General features: G+C 44.8%; 1 protein-coding gene across 3 annotated transcripts in view; it reads left to right on the forward strand.

Moving 5' to 3' along the window:
- The window catches only part of ZNRF1 (zinc and ring finger 1), a 93,688-nt gene that overhangs the window by 59,572 nt on the left and 12,202 nt on the right, over positions 1-21,914 (forward strand). For all 3 annotated transcript variants that reach the window (XM_084906776.1, XM_084906775.1, XM_084906777.1), the window contains exon 2: positions 18,890-18,985. In XM_084906776.1, the coding sequence (XP_084762902.1) occupies positions 18,890-18,985 (96 nt within the window). The remainder of the gene's footprint in view (positions 1-18,889; positions 18,986-21,914) is intronic.

Consider the following 21,914-nt stretch of genomic DNA (forward strand, 5'->3'; position numbering starts at 1 on the left):
ACAACATTCTAACCAACTAAGCTATCTGGCCAGGACCCTACTTATCTCTTTAGCTATTATCCTTTTTTTTTTTTTTTTTTTTTTTTTGCCATTCTGTCAACATTTTTAAAAACAACAACAACAACAAAAAAACACGAAACTTCTGCTCAGCCGGCGTGGCTCAGTGGTTGAACGTGGACCTATGAATCAGGAGGTCACTGTTCAATTCCTGGTCAGGGCACATGCCCAGGTTGTAGGCTCGATCCCCAATAAGGGGGCATGCAAAAGACAGCCCATCCGTGATTCTGTCTCATCATTGATGCTTCTCACTGTCCCTCTTCTATCCTCTGATATATATATATATATATATATATATATATATATATATATATAAAATGTATTTTAAAGAAGGAAACTTCTTTTTATTGTAGTTAATGTACATATGTACATACAGAAAAGAAGCTTTTATTACATCATAAATGTACATCTTAATGATTTTTCACAAACTGAATGCTGATCAACATCCTAGGGGTCACCGCCCTCCCACTCATGGCCCTTTCCAGCCACTGCCTCTATCGCAGGCAACAGTTGTCCTGGCTTGTAACATCATAGCTTGTCTTATTTTTGTACTTTAGGCAGGCAGAATCACACAGTACATATATACTCCTATGTTTGCTCTCTTTGCTCAGCAGTATGTTTGTGAGAGATATCCATATTGTAAGGTATACTTATAGACCTTCCCTTTCTTTTTAAAAAATATATTTTATTGATTTTTTTACAGAGAGGAAGGAAGAGGGATAGAGAGCTAGAAACATCGACCAGCTGCCTCTTGCACAACCCCCACCGGGGATGTTCCCGCAACCAATGTACATGCCCTTGACCGGAATCGAACCTGGGATCTTTCAATCACCAGGCCGACGCTCTATCCACTGAGCCAAACCGGTTTCGGCTATAGACCTTCCCTTTCATTTTGCTCTAATAGTTTTCCAATATGTGAAAATATATTTTAGGTATTTATTTTATCTTGTATTAGGGCTGTGGGACAATATACCCCAAATGTAAGAGGCACACAGCAGCGATTTATCATCTGTGGGCTGGGTATTTGCCTAGGGACAAGCTGGAGCAGCTCATCTCTGCTTCACGGTATTTGGGACCTCAGCTGGAAGCTGAAAGGCTGGCACTGTGTCTTCTGATGGCCTTTCGCTCCCATGTGTGGCTCCCGGCCAAGACCTCATCCGTGGCTGTCAGCCAGCACGGTGACGTGTGCAGCTGCCCCATGTGACCCGGGGGCTTCCTCACAGCGCGGTGGCCGGGTTCCAGGGGCGAGATCCTGAGAGGGAGCGAGGCAGCAGCTGGGTCTTTTCACAGGATGCTGGACTCCATTGGTCAGAACAGTCACAAGACCACCCAGGTTCAAGGAGAAGGAAAACAGACTCCAGTACTTGGAGCGCCACAAGGTTCTAGAAAGGCCTATGGGACGCACTAGTCCTAAGGCCATTTTTGGAAAATGCCTTCTGCCGTACCATTCAATCGGTGATAGATGTTTCCCTCTCTGATACAGCCTCAGTGATACTCTTAGTTCTTTAAAAGAACAATTTTTCTTCGCTCCAGAGCCCTTGTACAAGCGGTCCCCTCTGCCTAGAGCCCTCTCTCCCCTTCTGCTCCTCCACCCTAGCGGCTTTTGCTTATCCTTTTGTCTCAGCGTAGTCCTCCCTTCTTATATATAGGAAGCCTCTCCTGACATCACCGCCGCCTCAGCCCTGGCCCCACATCTCAGTGACGACTCCTCTCCCAGTTTGCTTTGGCACCTTGTTCTGTCCCTATCATAATAGGGCTTATGAGGTAGTGCTGTGCCTGCGTGCTTGTGGGTATCCCCCATCAGAGCTTAAGCTCCATGAAAGAGCTCTTTCTGCCTTGTATGCTGAGCAGTGCCTGGCACTTAGTAACCCTCAGTCAAATGGGGAAAATGGTTCAGCCTTCAGTGTCCACCCCCTGGAGACATTGACATGCACAGAATGGAGCATCAATGCAGTTTAATGCATAGGATTAGCAGTGTTGTAGGACACATATGTGTACACACACACACACACACACACACACACACAGGCAAGCACCAAGAATTAGAGTAGGGGACAAATTGTAGGTTTAGACTGTCCTGTCAAGCCCCCTCCTTTTGCAGGTAGGAAGTGAAAGTGGAGCTGTGACATGAGTCACCCAGCTGGAGGCAGGTGCCTCCAGGCCTGCAGTGAGAGGGTGTTCCAGTGGCTGAGAGCCCCTTCAGCTCTGAGTTGCAGTGACTGTGTTGGTGATGATGCCCAAATACCACGCTTCCCATATGTCAACAAGAAGGCATCCTCTTTGAGTCCCCGGTCCTCTCCCTCCCGGGACCTGGACCACTTGTCAACCAGTTAGCTGGTGGGGTGAAAGAAAGCGTTTAAAAACCTGGGCCAGCCTTCTTTCCATAAGCATTGGACATTTGCTTTGCTTTTATTAAAAGTAAACTTAGCCCTCGCCAGTGAACTCAGTGGTTAGTGTTCAGTCCCTGGCCCAGGAGTGTGTGGGAAGCAAATGATTCATGTGTCTGTCGGTCTGCCTGTCTCTCTTTTTTTCCTTCTACTCCTCCCTGCCTGCCTCCCTCCTTTACTCCCTCTCTCCCTCTCCCTCCCTTCCACTCTCTCTAAAAATCAGTGAAAAAATATCCTCAGGTGAGGATTAAATAAAAATTAAAAAGTGAACTTAAAAATTTTTAAATCATTTTTTTAAATTGATTTGAGAAAGAGAGAAAAGGGGAGGGAGGGAGAGAGACACACATACATTAATTTTTTGTTCTACTTTATGCATTTATTAGCTGATTCTTGTCTGTGCTCTGAATGGGGATTGAACCTGTAACCTTGGAGTATCAGGGCAACACTCTAACCAACTGAGCTCCGGTATAGAGGTTTGAATTACTACTGTTCCTCAGATTGTGGCATATTATCATTGGTCTGGGCAAGGCAGTTTTAGTTTTCTTAGCTTGTACATTGATTTTTTTTTTTTTTTAAGAGGAAGGGAGAGAGAACCATCAATGATGAGAGAGGATAATTGACTGGCTGCCTCCTGCATACCCCCTACTGGGAACAGAATCCGAAACCCAGGCATGTGCCCTGACCAGGAATCAAACCGTGAGCTGGTTCACAGGGTGATGCTGAACCACTGAACCACACTGGTCAGGCTGTACCTTTATTTGTATTATTCTTTTTCATTCCTATTTTCCATAACTAACCTCTAGATTCTAGAGTCTAGAATATGCTTTAGTTTTATGTGTTTTAGTTTTCTTTGTTTGTACATTGATTTTGTACATTTCTTAATTGGTGTGTTGTGAATTGTTGCCTGTGTGGATTTGTGGAGTTTTTATTATTGTTTTGGGATTTGGACTTTAGTTAATCATATGCATATGGTTTTCACTTAAGTAAATGGATTGATGCCACAAACCCTTTTGTTTATTTTTTTTAACTCTGCACTGTGTCTAGCTCTGTCCTGTGTGTACATTTCTTCTTCTTTTTTTTTTTTAAATATATTTTATTGATTTTTTTTTTGCCCCTTCCCTCCCATACATACCCTCCCGCCCCAGAGTTTTATGTCCATTGTTTGTACTTATATGCATGTATACAAGTCCTTCGGTTGATCTCTTATCTCCCCCAGATCTCCCTCCCCTCCCCGCTGTAATTTGACAGTCTGCTTGTTGCTTTACTGTCTCTATATCTATCTTTTGGTTCATCAGTTTATAATGTTCTTTATTACCCATAAATGAGTGAGGTCATGTGGTGTTTCTCTTTCATTGATTGGCTTATTTCGTTAATTGCCGCTGCCTACTTCATCCTGCCTCACAGTGTACACACACTATGCGGTCTGTACCCATTCCCCACTCATCATCTGGGCTGCCTGCAGCTCGCTGTTTGCCTACTCAGTCCTGTGCTGCCTTCTGAGTGACTTGTGAGAGTTTCTCCAGGAAACATAGCCAGGAGTGGACTTGCTGGATCCTAGACCAGTGAACTGTCATCGTTGTTGAAGCTGGATGATGAATAATTAGGGGCTCATTAAATTCTTTTTTTGTTTGAAAATTTCCATAGTAAAAGGGTGGTGGGGTTTTTTGTTGTTGATTTTAAAGGAAATACATCTATCAGACGGCTGAAGCACCCAGACGTCCCTGTTGTCCAGGAAATAGCTGCTGGGCCCCTAGGTATTCCATGTCACCCGGGACTGCTCTCCCACTACCTCTGGCCACTTCATTGGAGCAGGTTGTGGAAGGGTTGCTAGTGAGGCTCTGCCTGATCTTGTTAGCATGGGGGCAGGGCTAACCCAGGTGTTAACTGACGCAGGTTCCTTTATATCTGCTGCACACATTGCTGGTGGCAGGGGGGCCTGCAGTCTGTGCACATGCATGGGCACATGTGTTGTTATCTGTGCCCCAAATCAGAACCACGGGTGGGCAGGAAGCAGCATGATCACAGTGGGTTTTTAACCGACATTCTGTCTCATACACACTGTACCATCCTGCTGAACCCTCACTGTGGTATGGCAGTTGCTTTTGGAGCCTTGAGTGGTAGAAGGTAGCCTCTGCTGGGAATGGACTCAAACAACAGTCCAGTCTAACCGTCTTAATTTGTTATCTTCTCAGTTGTACAGCTGGGCCTTTCCACACAATTGCACAAAGTGTGATGTTTATTTACACAACAGATATTTACAAGAGCCTATTATATGCCATGCTCTGGGGACACCGCAGTAAAAGAAAAAAACTGCCTTCAGTGAGCTTACAGCGTAATGGGGTGACAGACAGCAGGTGCAGTGGTGGTGCGTGCTAAGAAGAAACTAAATTGGGTTGTGGTGGGGATGGGCTGAGAGTAGTGGCTGTTTCAGATGGGCTGTTTAGGAAGTGAGAGAGGGGGGCATTGTGGGAACCAAAAAGCAAGTGCAGTAATGGGGGCGGGAAGGGCGGGCGGAGAAGGAGGGTCACCTTTTTCAATGCTGCTGATGGTTGGAGAATTGACTTTGGGATACCACAGTGTGGAGGGTTGGAGTAGTACAAGAGGGAATGGGAGAAGAGGAAGTGAAGGAGGCCATTGCAGACAGCCCTCTGCAGGGTGCTTTTTGTTGTAAGTGGAGCAGTTGCTGAGGGTGTGAGTGGGACTGAGAGTGTTGTATAAGGTGGGACACATATGCTGACTCATTAAAGGAGGAGAATGTGTTTAACAGATCTTGTTGTGCATGACTCTCTGGGGTGCTTTAGCAGATGTTAAATGACCCTGATCATGAAGTAGAGCCTTTGGAGGGCCTAGTTTTTCCCTTGGAGTTCCCTCTTCCCTATGCTAAAAGTTAAGTCTAAAACATTTGGAGTCTGCTCAAAATGGGAGCTTAAACAGTAGAAATTTGTTTTCTTATGATTCTAAAGGCCAGAAATGAAAAACAGACAAAAAACAACAACAAAACAAAACAGTATTCTATGTGTGTTGATCAGGGTCATTCACTCTTCCAGGGAGCTTAGAATTATTGACTTTCTTTGCTCATGCTTTGTGTCTAGAGGGTCTATGGGAAGTCCTTTTGAACTCATTAGTCAGTACCTATTAGCTCTCTGGGGTCTTTCCGTCTCTTTCTGTGTGGTACTCAGCTGTGAGTGACAGGAAAGCATGCGGACCTTCTCACACCCTGGCAGTTCCCTTTGATAGAACTGATCATTCCACTGCCGTTGCACTCTCAACAACCCCGTTCTATTCTTTTGACTTCTTCCTCTTTAAATGCCATTTCAAAGAACAGTTGTGGCCTACAGGACTATGTCCTCTGAGTCCCACCTCCATATACTTCCATGTTGGAGGTACACCTGAGCAGAACATGCCCTGCTGAGGAGGGGCCAGGACTAGGCACAGGCAAGAAGCCAGCCTACATTCATTCAGTCAAATAGCCCAGCCCAGCCTGCAGTGTTGCTGCATGCCAGGGCCCAAGCTAGAGCTGGTACTGTTTATGACGTGAACACAGCAGTGCGTGTTCTGCATCCTGAGCTTCTATCGGGCGGCTTCCAGCAGACCTCCAGTGACCTGAAGGCCAGGGCTGTCAGCATCAATAGATGCAAGTTCCACAGTGCCAGGCAAATGGTGTTTTTCAGCATGAGCAGTCACTTAGATTTGAGTGTCATGTGCCTTTTTTGCCTGGCAAGTCAGATACTGGCTGAACATGAACTGGCTGTGTATTCAAGCATTTTCCTTCTTGTCAATGAAAAATCCCTATCTATATGGACACTGGGACAATGCCTTCAGGAATTCCGAAATAAACTATTATGTGGATACTATGTGAAACTTTCCTTCTTTGTCCTTTTCCCTTCCCTAACTCTTTTTCTCCTCCAACCCCAACCTCCAACCACTCACTATGTACATGAACACACAAGATGAAAAAAGTCAGTTAAAGGTTAGATTTAAAAAACAAACAAACTGGTTTTAGAGAGGAGGGAAGGGGGGAGAAAGAGGAAAAAGAAACATTGAAGTGAGAGAGATGCATCGATCGGTTACCTCCTGCATGTGTCCCAACTAGGGATCGAACCCGAAACTTAGGCATATGCCCTGACTGGGAATCTAACTCATGACCTTCTGGTGTACTGGACAACATTCCAACCAATTGAGCCATACCTGCCAAGTATATTTATATTTATACTTAAAGTATATATTTAAAGTATATAAATAAAGATCCCAGGACTTGGAAAAGATTATGTATCCAGGAGAGAAAGAGGCCAGTACCAAGGTGGTTCCAAGCAGTCCTGTTTTTCTAGGAAAGTCTGCTGTGGGCACCTGCAGAGACTAGACCTGCATGGCTGGTGCCGTGCTCAGAGAGCATCCCCCTCGGGAGCTGGAAGAAGTGAGGCTTCCTCTGTTGCTAATATGGAGGAAGTCCACAATCCTCGCGGGGGGTGGAGGGGGGGTAATTGGTGAGAACTTCCTTTTTGCCTAAGAACCAGATTTTATTGTCCTTTTGACTTTTTTGAGGGGAGGTGGACCTTGGCCCCACTCCTTGCTGTTGAGTTTGTGAGGAAAAAGTTAGGGAGTCCTGCCTTCTCCTAAGAGTGTTCTCTGGCCTTGTTCAAACATCAGAAAGCCCACTCCACCAGCTGCTGTGAGTGCTGGTCCCGTGGGCCTGGGTGTGTGCCGTATTGGATTATTGGGAGGCGGGACAGGCGTGGGGAGGAAAGCATGGTATTCAGCTAAACAACTAGGCATTTCCTGGCCAGACCTATTGTCTAGCTGTGGGTCATCGGTAAAGAACTTACAGAAATTCTGGCTTGACCCTTTGGACACTAGGCAATCTTTTGAACAGATGGTCCATCCTTTAAGTAAGACATCTCTAAAGTAAAAGCCAAATGTTTCTCTGGAGACTACATCCACATTTTTTTGAGTCATAATTGGGTGGCCCTAACCTTGCCCACGCATGGTAGCTAGGTAATAAAGGGTTATAATTCGACACTCATCTTTCCTGGCCAGTGGTTTGGGACTTGATCACATGCTGAGGCTTTGATCTTTTTCCATACTTGTACCTGCTCAGACTCTGTCATCCGACTGTGATGTCCTTCCACCCTCTCCCCCCTCCCGCCCAAAATCATCGACTTCCCTCACGGTCCTTCCAGGTCCTCTCTCTGGAAGAAATGGGTTAGAAGGTCAAAGGAAAGAGGACCAATTAGTAGCTGTAGTTTCTGCTCCTGGCAAATGCTTTCCCCATTCTTCTCTTGGCTGGGCTGCTGCTGCTGGGCTCCACCTGCCAGCACTGCAGGCTGGACCTGCTGTAGCAGCAGAATGGGGTGGATGTCAGCAGGCGCACATCCATGTGCACACGCTGCACTTCTTCCCTTTGTTCCCACTGGAGATATCTTCATGGAGCCTGTTCTTGTTTGTAGTAAATGAACAGGGATAAATGTATAGGGATTCAGTCTCTATATTTTAGTATCTACAGATGTACTTTTTATATATTCATTGATTCTAAGGCCACACACATTTCATAATTGAACAACTCTAAAATCAGGATGTTCCTTGCCATCACATCTTAAAATTACAAGTGGCAGCTTTTTATTCTCTTGGAGGTTCAGAATGGTGACTTTTAAAACTGATGATCTTGTAGAGTCCGCAAAATACATATGTAGGGTCAACTCCTTTTTTTAGTTATTTGTATTTGACTGAAGAATTTGTGTATTTTCTCCAATAGGCAATTTTACCAACAAGTCTCAGTATATTGGAGTTCTACTGAATGCAAATAAATTTGCTTTTACCCTGGTAAAATGGCCACCCCACATTGCACATGCTTTACTCTACACAGTTCCTGGCACTCCTGCATCATCTTTCGTTGGGCTTTAGAACAATGCTAACATTAGAGAGTAGGCAGAGACTATGCAAATATTCCTAAGTAGCTTGTACAAGGCCACCTGACTCGTGAGAGCCTGCTTCTTCTGACTCCTCTATGATTTTCTTCCTTCCAAACCAATTAGTCTAGAATCCAGAAACAGCAAAAATAAATTTGGGATGGAATAGACCATGCTGAGTAGAGAATGTAAATCACTACTGATAGAAAAAACTGGGAATCTAAACATCGACAGAACAGAATAGCTAAGCACCGTGTATCACTATTAAATGCATAGACACTGCAAATGATAAGTATGTAGATTGTGGCTAATACAAATAAGTAAGTATATTTAAAGAGCAGAATATTACTATCTAGGCAGAGAGGACTCTGGGAAGGTAGTAGCTGGTATACATGTCTTAGCTCTTTGATCTCTTCCAATGCCAAGTAGGGGGACAGGCAGGCAGGGCTCAGAGTCAGAAAGGCTGAGCTCCTGAGAAAATGGGAAGGTAGAAGTTATGGAGGAGAAGATACGAGACCTGGAAGATGGACATTTGACATATAAGTAGCAAGAGTACTACAAGGAGAAAAAGGCAGAGGAAGGGTGTATCAACCAGGACAGGCTAGTACACGGGTCGGCAAACTGCGGCTCGAGAGCCCCGGTTTGCCGCTCTGTTGACTAATGAGTTTGCTGACCACTATTATCCTTACCCAGAAGTTTTGACTTCAGGTTAAAGACATTAGTACACTATTAAAATGTTTTTCCCTAAGGCAGTGGTCGGCAAACTCATTAGTCAACAGAGCCGCAGTTTGCCGACCACTGGGCTAGTAGAACTAGGTTATAATATAATAACAAAACAATACTATAAGTTCAGTAGTTTAACTCAACAACTTTATTTCCCCCCCCATGCTACAGTATCCAGTGTAGGTCAGGAGTGGCAGCTGCGGGGGGGGGAGGGGGGGGGCTCTGTTCATTGTTGTTACTTGGGAACTAAGGTGATGGAGGCTTCATCTCACTGCAGCAATGCAGGTAATGTGGGGAATCATGAATTTGTGCTTAAAGTTCAACTTGGAAGAACATGCATTACTTCTGCTCTCACTTCACTGTCCAAAGCAAGTTAGAAATTAACCTTTAACTTCAAAGAGAGCAGACAAATGCAATCATACTGTATAGCTTAAAGGAGGAAAGCTGGGAAAATTTGGTGAATGGCACTCATGGCTTACAACTAGAGGAAATACTAAGACACATCTAAGCATATTCTGGTAAAATTACTGAATTCTAAGGGCGAAGAGGAAAATGTTTCAGACCAAAGGAACATATTTATGAAGGAAAATAATCACACTGGTATCAGTTGTACCAAGATGCTAGAATATGATATAATTTAATCTACAGACCACTAAAGGGAAAAAGGAAAGCAACATAGAATCTCATGCGCAAGCAAACTTTTATTCCACATAGTACTGGAAGTCCTAGCCAGAGAAATTATGCAGGAAATGAAATAAAACACATTCAAGACACAAAGGATAAAGTAAAATATCAAATGGTGTGATACTATTATATAGAAAACCCTAACGATTCCTCCAAAAAACTGTTAGAACTAATAACCAAATTCATTAAAGTAAATGAAGTGTTCAAAAAGAAGTTAAGAAAACAATTCCAACTTCTAGCCAGGCTCACCAAGAAGCAAAGAGAGAGGACCCAAATAAACAAAATCAGAAATAAAAGAGGTGAAATAATAACAGACGCCACAGAAATGCAAAAGATTGTTAAAAAATATTATGAACAACTCTTGTTTCAACAAACTAGGCAAACTGGAGGAAATGGACATGCTCCTAGAAAAATACAACCTTCCAAAATTCAATCAGGAAGAATCTAAAAATCTCAATAGGCCAGTAACTATGGAAGAAATTGAAGCAGTCATCAAAAAGCTTCCTGCAAACAAAAGCCAGACGACTTCACAGGGGAGTTTTACCAAACATTCAAGGGAGAACTAAAACCTATCCTCCTCAGAATATTCAAAAAAATTCAAGAGCTCATTCTATGAAGCCAGCAACACCCTAATACCAAAACCAGATAAAGACAATACAATGAAAGAGAATTACAGGCCAATATCCCTCACGAACATAGATGCCAAAATCCTCACCAAACTCTAGCAAATCAGATCCAGCAGTACATCAGAAAGATCATACACCATGACCATCTAGGATTTATCCCAGGAATGCAAAGATGGTACAATATCCGCAAATCAATAAATGTGATACATCACATAAACAAATTGAGAGATAAAAATCACATATCAATTGATGCAAAAAAAGCATTTGACAACTTGATGAAAACTCTCAACAAGGTGGGAATAGAAGGATCACACCTCAACATAATAAAAGCCATATATGATAAACCCACAGCCAACATCATACTCAATGGGAAAAAACTAAAACCATTTCCCCTAAGAACAAGGAACAAGACAGGGATGCCTACTCTCACTACTCCTGTTTGACATAGTACTGGAAGTACTAGCCATTGCGATCAGACAAGAAAAAATAAAAGGCATACAAATTGGAAAAGAAGAAGTAAAACTGTTCTTATTTGCAGATGGCATGATACTGTACATAGAAAACCTTAAAGAATCAATAAAAAATTATTAGACTTAATAGATGAATTCAGCAATGTATCAGGATACAAAGTTAATGCCAAGAAATCAATGGCATTTCTATACACCAATAGTGAATTTACAGAAAAAGAGACTAAAAAAGCAATCCTATTTACCATCACACCAAAAAAATTAAGATACCTAGCAGTAAATTTAACTAAGGAGGTAAAAGACCTGTCGTGGAAAGCTACAGGACATTGAAAAAAGAGATAATGTATGAAATAAACAGATGGAAAAACGTACCGTGTTCATGGATTGGTAGGATCAAATTCATTAAAATGTCCATATTACCCAAAGCAATCTATTATATATATTCAGTGCAGTCACCATTAAAATACCAATGGCATATTTCATAAACCTAGAACAAACTCTCCCAAAATTCATCTGGAATAAAAAAAATTTAAATAAAAATTAAAAAAGACCCCAAATAGCCATAGCAATGCTGAGAAAGAAGAACAAAGTAGGTGGGATCTCAATACCAGATATCAAGCTGTATTACAAAGCGACTGTTCTCAGAACAGCCTGGTACTGGCACAAGAACAGACATATAGACCAATGGAATAGAATAGAGAACCCAGCCGAAACTGGTTTGGCTCAATGGATAGAGCGTTGGCTTGCAGACTGAGGGGCCCCAGGTTCGATTCTGGTCAGGGGCATGTACCTTGGTTGTGGGCACATCTCCATTGGGGGGTGTGCAGGAGGCAGCTGGTCGATGATTCTCTCTCATCGATGTTTCTAGCTCTCTATCCCTCTCTCTTCCTCTCTGTAAAAAATCAATAAAATATATTAAGAAAGAAAGAAAGAAAGAAAGAAAGAAAGAAAGAAAGAAAGAGAACCCAGAAACAAACCCAAACCACTATGCTCATCTAACATTTTACAAAGGAGGCAAGAACATAAAATGGAGTCAAGACAGTCTCTTCAATAAATGCTGTTGGGAAAATTGGACAGATACAGCAAAAAAATGAAACTAGACCACCAAAATGGATAAAAGACTTAAACATAAGACAGGAAACCATAAAAATACTATAGGAATCCACAGGCAGCAAAATCTCAGACATATGCAGAAGCAATTTCTTCACCGATACCACTCCTAGGGCAATGGAAACTTAAAAGAGAAAATAAAAAAATGGAAATACATCAAAATAAAGATCTTTTGCACAGCAAAAGAAACCATCAGCTAAACAACAAAGCCCACTGCATGGGAGAACATATCCGCCAATGTTATTATCGATGGGGGTTTAATCTCCCAACATTTACAGGGAACTCATACAACTTAACAGAAGAAAGACAACTTAACAACCCAATCAAAAAAATGGACAATGGACCTAAATAGATACTTTGGGAAAGAAGACATAAGGAAGATCAAGAGACATATGAAAACATGCTCAAAGTCACTACTCATCCAAGAAAAGAGATGCAAATCAAAATGACAATGCAGTACCATCTCACACCTGTCAGAATGGTTATCATCAACAAATGACAAGTGCTGACAAGGATAAGGAGAAAAAGGAACCCTTGTGAACACTGCTGGTGGCAATGCAGACTGGTGCAGCCACTGTGGAGAACAGTATGGAGTTAACTCAAAAAAACTAAAAGTGGAATTCCCATTTGATCCAGTGAACCCACTTCTAGGAATATATCACAAGAAACTAGAAACACCATTCAGAAAGGATATATGCACCTGTATATTCATAGCGGCACAATTCACATAGCTAAGATTTGGAAACAGCCTAAGTGCCCATTAGCAGATGAGTGGATTAAAAAACTGGTTGATGTTTCTATCTTTCTTCCTTCCTCTCTGTAAAAAAAATCATTAAAATATATTTTTAAGTAAATAAATAAATTAAAACTGTGGTGTATCTACACAATGGAATTGTACGCTGCAGTAAAAAAAAAAAAAAAAAAAAAAAAAAAAAGGGAATTCTTACCATTTGCAACAGCATGGATGGAACTGGAGAGCATTATGCTAAGTGAAATAAGCCAGTCAGACAAAGATAAATATCACATGATCTCACTCATTTATGGAATATAATGAACAACATAAACTGATGAACAAAAACAGATCCAGAGACAGAGAAGCAGCAATCAGACCATCAGACCTCAGAGGGAAGGCAGGGGAGGGGAGGGGTAGGGGGGAGAGATCAACTGAAGGACTTGTATGCACGCATATAAGCCTAACCAATGGACACAGACAACAGGGGGGTGAGGGCATGAGTGGGGGGATGGGGGGCAATGGAGAGATAAGGACATATATGTAATACCTTAATTGATAAATCCTCTTTGTGATGTAGAATATTTTCATCACCCCAGAAAGTTCTCTCATCCCCTTTTCACTGTCTTTGCCCCAGCTCCTACCTCGTAGAGACAGCCGTTGTTCTGATTTTTTTCCACCATAGATTAGTTCTCTATTCTAGAACTTCATATAATTGGAATCATAATATATGCTCTTTTATGTCCTTCATTAGCATGTCCTTTAAAAAAAAGTTTTAATTTATTTCAATGACAGGGAAGGAGAGGGAGAGATTGACACATTAATGATGAGAGAGAATCATTAATTGGCTGCCTCTTGCATGCCCTCGACTGGGGATCTAGCCCATAACTCAGGGCATGTACCCTGACCAGGAATTGAACCGTGACCTCCTGGTTCATGGATTGGTGCTCAATCACTGAGCTGTGCCGTCTGGGCAGCATGTTCCTAAAAGTCATGGTTGTTGTTACATGTATCAGTGCTTTGTTGCTTTTTATTGCTAAGTAGTGTTCTATTGCATTCCATGGTTATACCACAGTTTGTTTATCCATTCTGTTGACAGACAGTTGGGTGGTTCCAATTTTTGCCTGTTATGAATAAAGCTGTGTTGGACATTCTTATACATATCTATTTGTAGACATATGTTTTCATTTCTTTGGGGTAAATATTTAGATGAGGAATTGCTGGGGTGGGGTTGGGTGTATATTCTTATTAGAAATTACTAGATCTTTTCCCAAAGTGACTGTGTCATTTTGTACTTTGTCCAACAAAGTAAAAGTTCCAGTTTCTCCACATTCTCACCAACATTTGATGTTGTAAGTCTTTTACATTTTTATTATTTGGCATTTTAATAAACAGATGTATTAGGGCTCTCCAGAGTAACAGAATCATGGTGTGTGGGTGGAGAGAAAGAGAGATTATTTATTATAAGGAAATGGCTCATATAATCAAGGAAGCTGAGAAGTCTCATAATCTGCCAGAAATCCCAAGAGAACCCATTGCCTTTAGTTCCAGTTCGAGACTGAAGGCTTGAGAACCAGAAGAACTGATGGAAACATGTGAGCCTCGAACCCCAGAACAGAAAGAAGTCTGGAGGCTGAGTCCAGGAAAGCAGTGTTGAAAGAGACAGAAGCCAGAACTCCTGGGCCTTTCCCTAGTCCAGAATGTTCTCAGGAGAGACCAGCCCATACCTCAGCAAATCATAGTGGTAATTTCCAGAGGGGTAGGAGAGGGGCATGGATACCTCTGCTCTTGGGGACACATCTCTGCAGTAAAAGAAAGTCATCCAGTGTTACTTCTTGCTCTGACATTTGCAATAAGTCCCACTGGATTGAATTCATTTAGTCATGTCTCATTTTACCGACATGAAGCACCACCAGGATGTGAGAAGGACAGATCCAAGCTGGAAACCAGGAACTGGACAGTAGGGATGCATTGTTGGGGCGTAGGGCTCTGTGAGCCCCTAGGTGAGAGGAGTCCCCATTCGTGCGCACACCCCCCCCCCCCCCCCCCCCCGCCAGGACAAGAGGTCCTGCCTGGATGGCATGGCTTCATATTCCCTGGTTGCTTTTGATTCCTCTCTGTTTAGGTGATCCCAGAGACACGCAGAACTGGGGCAGCGTTAAAATAGCGCATCAGCATAGAGGGAGGGTCAGGGAGGGAACTGGGGCAACGTGCAGAGCACAGGTCCCAAGAAATCAGGTCTTAAAGGAGAAGGTTGCAGATTTGCAAAATGAGAAGTAAATGGTCCCCGGAGCACAAGAACTTTAATTTTTATTGCAAGATAAATGCTCAAGAAGATTGGGAGAGTTATAACTTGAGCCAGTTGCTGCTGTCCTGGCAGTAAAAAGGGGCCAAGACCCTGCACTGGGTGGCAAATACAGGTTTGTCACCTCTGTTCCCTGGTCTCTGGTCCCACTGAGGAGTCCCCTCTTAGGCAGGACACCGTTGAATGACAGGAAGCAGCTGGGTTCTTCTGGCTGATCAAACTGTCCTCTGCTCTTCTGACTGGATAACCTTGAGCTGGTCTCTTGGTTCACTCCCGTCACTTTGTCGGTGTCAAATTGTAGACACAACATGTGCAGGGAGGGCACTGCCTCTGAAAGTCAGTCAGATGGAAGAGAGGAAGGCAGCGGATGCACTTACTGTCTGTCCACCTGGCTTCCAGGGCAATGGGTAAGGTCTGGTCTCAGATGCAGTTTCGGGGTCTCCTGGGGACTCCACCTGTTGCTTTCTCTTTCTCGTGAGGGAAAATCAGGCATCTCCTATCTGCTTCTTGAGTGCCGATGAAGGTCTCAAGAAATTTAACAAAATCGTGTCAGTTGGACAACTTTGCAGGACTGATTTTGATTTGGTTTGGACTGTTTTCCAAAATGGTATCAACATTTCTTAGACATCTTAACCTTTAAATAGCTCATGGAGATCACAGAATTTATCATTCCATAGGGCTGTTGGTGTTGAATGGTGCCGGGATAATTATGAGAAAAAATTGGGGCAGCAGAGGGGTAGAATCCATCTTGATCACCAATGACCTTTTCAGGAAAGAAGGAGAGACAGACATTAGTTTTTCCCTTAGCTCTTAAAAGTTTTCTATTTTTCTTACCTGTTGCCTTTTAATTTCCATTTAAAAGGTAATTTGCAAACTCAGCATCTCACAGCCAGTGCTGTAGGCTTGGGGCCAAGTGGAAAGCAAAATCCGGTCCTTCCATATTAACACAATCCCCGGGCGGGGTGGGGTGGGGGTGGGGTGGGGGTGAGGTGGGGAGGATATTGTTTTAATTTATGGAATTATCCAGAACTGTGGGGACTTCAGGAGAAATTGGGACTACACCGGAGATTTGAAGTATTTAGTAATAGTGGTGCCTGTGGCATTTTGGTTGTTTCTGCTGTGTAACTCCTGCTAGTCACACGGCTTGGCGAGGTGCACGCTGGCTGTCAGACTTCCTGGGTGTTGTGTGCCAGCTCTGGTTGTCGGGCAAGTGACTTTCCTTGATGTCCTCTTCTGCAAAATAGAGTTAATGTTGGTACCCACCTCATACTATGCCAACGGGAAGACATATAAAGCCCAGTGGTTGCCCATAGTAATGGCTCAATAAACGTGACCTGTTATTATTGTGTGCAAGAGTGGGTTCTGTAGAGGTTAACAAGGACCGTGGTCCACATTGGCTGTAGGAAAGTGCCATACAAGGTGCTCTGGAAGTTCAAAGGCATCCGATAGAATTCGCAAGCAAACTGACCACCCTCTCGCACACTGCATGGTCTCGGCCTGTGCGCCCTGTGCTCCATCACCCTATCTCTCAGCCCCCTGATCCTTCCCCCAGTCTTCCTGTTTCTTCCTCCTCGTCAAGGGCTGCCTGTGTGATGATGAGGCTACCACATACATGCTTTTTAGCATGCTTTCAGGTTTTTTATCTCATTGTCTTCTAGCAAGAGTAAGGTAAATGACTATTTTTAGGAAACAGGTCGAAGGAGGATAGATTATTGCCAGGGTTTTCAGGCCAGAAAACTCAGGGTATCTTGGCATTTCCCATGACGTAATAGAGTTCGAGTTATGTCTTGAGCCTCACCCCCCCACCCCCCTGATAGTGATCTAAGTGGCCCTAACTGTGCTTTTGCTGGAATGTAGGTCTCTTCCTACTATAGTGGCATGTCCTCCCAATCCAACTCTTTCTTAAAACCCTGTTCTGAGGTATGTCTTCCCAACACCACCTAGTAATTAACTCCATTCTGAAACTACCTACCTGGAGATAGCACCAGATCCCTCAGGTGAAGGGCTCAGTCCCATAAGACTGCCTCCCCCTCTCCTATCAAACACCAATTGCAAGTCCAGGTTGTCATCTGTGCTTCCAACCAACTGGCTGTTAATCAATCAGAGGTTCCCACAACCCCCTCCTCACTTTCATGCCGTTTGTTAGAGCAGCTTACAGAACTCAGAGAAACATCTCATTGCTAGACTAGCAGTTTGTTATAAAAGGGTATAACTCAGGAACAGCAGGTGGAAGAGATGTACAGGACATGGTATGGGGAGAGGGCTCGGAGCTTTCATGCCTTCTTCAGGGGCACCCCTCTCCCTGAATCTCTCCGCACTCATCAGCCTGAAAAGCTCTCTGATCCCTGTCCTTTTGGGACATAAAAATGATCAGTGACGACCCCTTGTAGACCTTCCTGTTGGGTGGCTGCTTCCCAGCCCTTTAGCTGTAACTCCTTTCCTGCACTCGATGAATCACATCGGGATCCAGAGATTGGCTAATGCTGTTATTGCGATAACCATGAATCTGTTCTAAGTTACCAGGAAAGTGAAGAATGTCTGAGGTGTAAGGTTTTTTATTAGTAACAAATCACTTTAACACCTAGCAGTGTCTGTGTCAGGACCCGGTCCAGAGCTCATTGCAGCCGCCCTGGCCTGCCCGCAGCCCTGGGCCCTCGGCCTGCAGACTAAGTGCTGACTTAGCAAGTTTAAAGTAGACACATCCTGTAGCCACTTCAATTGTTGCAAAATTGGTATTTTTGAGTCAGAAAAGAAGGTGAGCCAGCCTCTGAAGAAAATGAGGCAATCTTCTGGTGGCTGGTCATTCTGTGGGATGCTATTTGATATAAATACGGGTTTATTTGCAGAGAGCAGGTCCAAGGTTGCCTGAGTAAGGCCGCGTGGAGAGGAAAGACGTTGGTGAGGTGTGGAATTCTCCTGTCCTGGAGCAGCTATCAGCTCACATGGACTCCCGGCCTTTTATCTGTTTCATAAGAAATGTCACTGATAGATATTACCAGCATCTAACAAAATTGTGCATGGAACACTCTGATTGAAAATTAACAATAGCTTCTTAATAGTATTGAATCTTTTGGGAGAATGGGAAAAAAATCCATTGAAAATAGTTTCAATAAAAGTAAGATGGGGGAATTTGGAAGAAGTTTATTGGTATTTATAAAAATAGCTCTGGCAATGCTCAGTGGTAAGAGTGTTGGCCCAAGTACTGAAGTGTCTCGGGTTTGATTCCCAGTCAAGAGCACATTCTTGGGTTGCAGGTTTGATCCCCAGACCCGGTTGGATGCATGTGGAGGCGACCAATCTCTAAAATAAATCAAGGGACATGTTTGCTTCATGGAGTTCAGCTCAGAAGATTCTCAACTGAAATCTCCAATACCGATAGAATTCTGATGAAACCCCTTGGTTGTATAGACAGTCCACACTGGTGAATAGAACCCTGTGCTTGCCTGGTGTTGTGAAACAGCTGTTAACTCTTAGTGGCATATGGCCAAGGCACGCGAGGCATTTGGGAGCACTCTGGCTTGCACACTTAGGTTCGAGGGCTGTGAAGTGGAAGGGTGCTCAAGGCTTTGTTGTTCAAAGACAGATTATTTAGTTGTTCTGATTTGATGCCTGCCTATTCCTAATGCCCGTTAGACAAGGGTCTAAAAGAAAATAAAACTCAAATTAGCTGTTGGTGACTTCTGATAAATTTCAGTGACGAGCATATGACTGGGAGAGCATGGGTGAATAAATGGTAATCAGGGGCTGTGATAAAATAACAAAATTTTGGGTGATTTAACGAAGGAGAAATCAAGTCTAAAATGTATCACATGGCCATAGTCACTTAGGAGTATCTACATTTATCATGAATATACTTAGTTTAGAGAAAACATTTCATCCTGTTTTCCTCTTTTTCAGGATTCAAGTGCCCCATTTGCTCCAAGTCTGTGGCTTCCGATGAGATGGAAATGCACTTTATAATGTGTCTGAGCAAACCTCGCCTCTCCTACAATGGTAAGCGCTTGGCTGGGAGCTTCCGAGTGAGGTCTTCCCAACCTCACGTGCCTCTGGGCAGCATTTCCGCCGCCTTCCGGCAGGAATAGCCAGGGGACACCTGACCGTTAGGAAGTCTTGCTGCGCCGATCAGAGACGAAGAGCCGTGGGACAAGGAAGGAAGGAAGGCCCAGGGGTCAGGTCCATGGTACCAGGAGGTCTCTTGGGTCTCTCAGTCTCTCTGCCCTTTTTCTGTCCCCTTGGTCCCTTGGACCTCAGGTTGGGTGATAGAGCTCTGCCCATTCTCACACCTGACAGCAGAAGGTGTGACCTCTCCTCGGGGGACAGGGAGTGTGTGCCACTGGTTCGCATGGAGTGCTTAAGCCCTGGCTCTGCAAAGCAGAACGGGTGCAAGATGTGGACACCCTTAGGGAATTAAAACATTGAGCTGCCACCTGGTCACTCCTGCCATGGAACCTGCCTCAGAGCTGAGCAGTGAATACGTGGGTAGGAAACTGGGCCAGGGATTCCGTGAAACCCTGAGTGGCACCTCTGTGGACGAAATGAGTGTCAGCATCTGCCTGGTATGCCGTGGAATAGGATTTGGAGCCTGGCTGATCTGAGTTCAAAGCCCGCTGCAACCACTTACTATTATCCTAGACAAGTTGCTCGGTTTAGCAGAGCCTACGTTTTCTGGTCCATAAAATGGGGACATCGATACCTAGTTCTTAGTATTTTTGTCAGGATAAAGTAAGATATCCTCCTATATAACAAAAGGCTAAAATACAAATTGTCCCCTCAACCGGGAGTTCAACCAGGAGTTTGACCAGGGTGTGAGGCCAGCTAGCCAACGACCTGAGGCCCTCCTCCTTCCTCTCCACTCCCAATAGGCCGGATTGGGGGCAGGCCAGACCGCACCCATGAATTTGTGTACTGTGCCTCTAGTTACATATAAAACCCTTCATCACAGAGCCGGCACATGTCAGTGCTCAGGAAGTTACAGCAGCCCCGAAAGAGGTGAGACCATCTTGGGTTTCTTTTTGTCATTTTGTGGAGTGGACTGACTTCTCTTTCGTGCTGCTAATGGCTCTTTGGTTTTCCATCTTTTATTTTATTTTATTTTTTAATTGATTTTAGAGAGAGAGATAGAAACATCAATGATGTGAGAGAATCATTGATTGACTGTCTCCTACACTACCCCACTGGGAATGGAGTCACAACCCGGGCATGTGCCCAGACCAGGGATCAAACAGTGATCTCCTGGTTCATCGGTCTACACTCAACCCCTGAGCCACGCCAGCTGGGCAGTGGTTTTCCATTCTTATGTGCTCAGTTCGGGCTTCCAACCATGTTCATTAGAGAATGTGTCCTCCACGAGAACAGGCCCTGGATCTGAGTGGGACGCACCCCGACCCTGGACTGGGCCCGCCTTCTAGGATTAGAGTCACAGCAGTGCTAGGAAGAGAGCCCTGTGACCTCTCAGGGGATCTGAGGACTGGGCAGGAGGTGAGCCTGGATTGCTTGGTCCCGTCCTCATGGCGAAAGTTTCCTGGGTAGACTCTTTACGGACCTGTCCTTGGGCTCCTGCCTCCCCATGCCCTCCTTCCTCCACCCAGCATTAGCCCAGGGAGGCCTGGGGATTCCAGATTTTTCCTGTGAAATGAACCTGTGACAAAGCGAATCCATTCACTTCTGAAAACACATCCTAATGTTCTCCTCTCTTGTTTATTTGCTCAGCCAAAGGCTCTGGGTGCATGTGTGCGGGATGGTTACTTGCCGTCTCAGCTATATGCAGTCTGGTAGGAGGCCCAGCCGCGGGAAGGTTCTGGCCCAATCTCTATCCCCAGAGTTTCTCTCCCCTTCACATTCTCCTGGCGTCCAGGAGCCCCTTCGTTTCCCCAGCGGACAGCCTCTCCCTGTCCCTGCCGTGTCTGAATCAGTTGTCACGCACACTCTGGGCTTCGCGGTGGGCTTGTCAGTGTGCGTCCCTTGGAGGCTGCTCTAGCTCCTCTTTGTCCTGCTCCTTGTCACTGCCTGGGACCCCGGCAGAGTGTCTTCTCCCCAGCCACGGCCTCAGAAACTGCTCGCTTATTTCCCACACTGCACAGAGCCGCATGAAGACCGCTTTTTGTCCCGTGGGTTGCTGGGAAGAGTTGCTATAGACACTGCCTGTGTCATAAGGACACAAAGCCGCCTCAGAGTGGGCTCACCCGAGAGGGCTGGGCTCCTGGTGTCACCAGGGACGATCTCACAAAGGCAGTTGTGGAGGGCAGAGTACTCTTGGGGCCACCTGAGACCGGGGTACCACTGGTCCCATGTGGAGAATGGGCAAGAGGGGCTCTGTCCTGGAGAACTGCCAGGCTGCCCATCGGTCTCCTCCCTGCGCAGCCGTGGGGAAGGGTCTCCTCTCCTTCACCTTCACCTCCACAGGAGAGAGGCTTTGGCAGCCCCTGTGGTCTGAGCACAGGTCCCCCGCAGAAGCCACACTCTGTCAGAGTCCCCTTAGAGGACAGGAGGTTGGCTGGCCAGCCTGAGGCATCACTGTGGCTGTTCCCATTTTTTCTCTCCTCCTCAGTGTGTGTGGTGTGTGTGTGTGTGTGTGTGTGTGTGTGTGTGTGTGTGTACATGCACATGCACACACATGCAAGCTAGAGGCTTTAAGCTCAAGAATCTCCTTTGCAAAAGCCAGTGCTTTACCACGAGAGGACGTGTTGCATGGGTCCTATCAGTGGAATTGGCCATAAGGTGCTGAGGTGCTTCCGAAACAGTGGTCTGGCCCCTCTGTGTGCAGTTAGTGTGAAAGGAGGCTTGGATTGGACTCCTCGTATTGTCTTTCCTTTCTGAAGACACCTAGACTTCCAGGTAAGAAGGCGTTGGCCCCCTGGGGTTTGTACCTTCAGTGGGAGTCTCCAGGGCTGGCATACGTCCTGTACTTGTTCAGATAAAGCAT

Source organism: Pipistrellus hanaki (genome assembly GCF_964339955.1).
Source record: "Pipistrellus hanaki genome assembly, chromosome: 15".
NCBI lineage: Eukaryota > Metazoa > Chordata > Mammalia > Chiroptera > Vespertilionidae > Pipistrellus > Pipistrellus hanaki.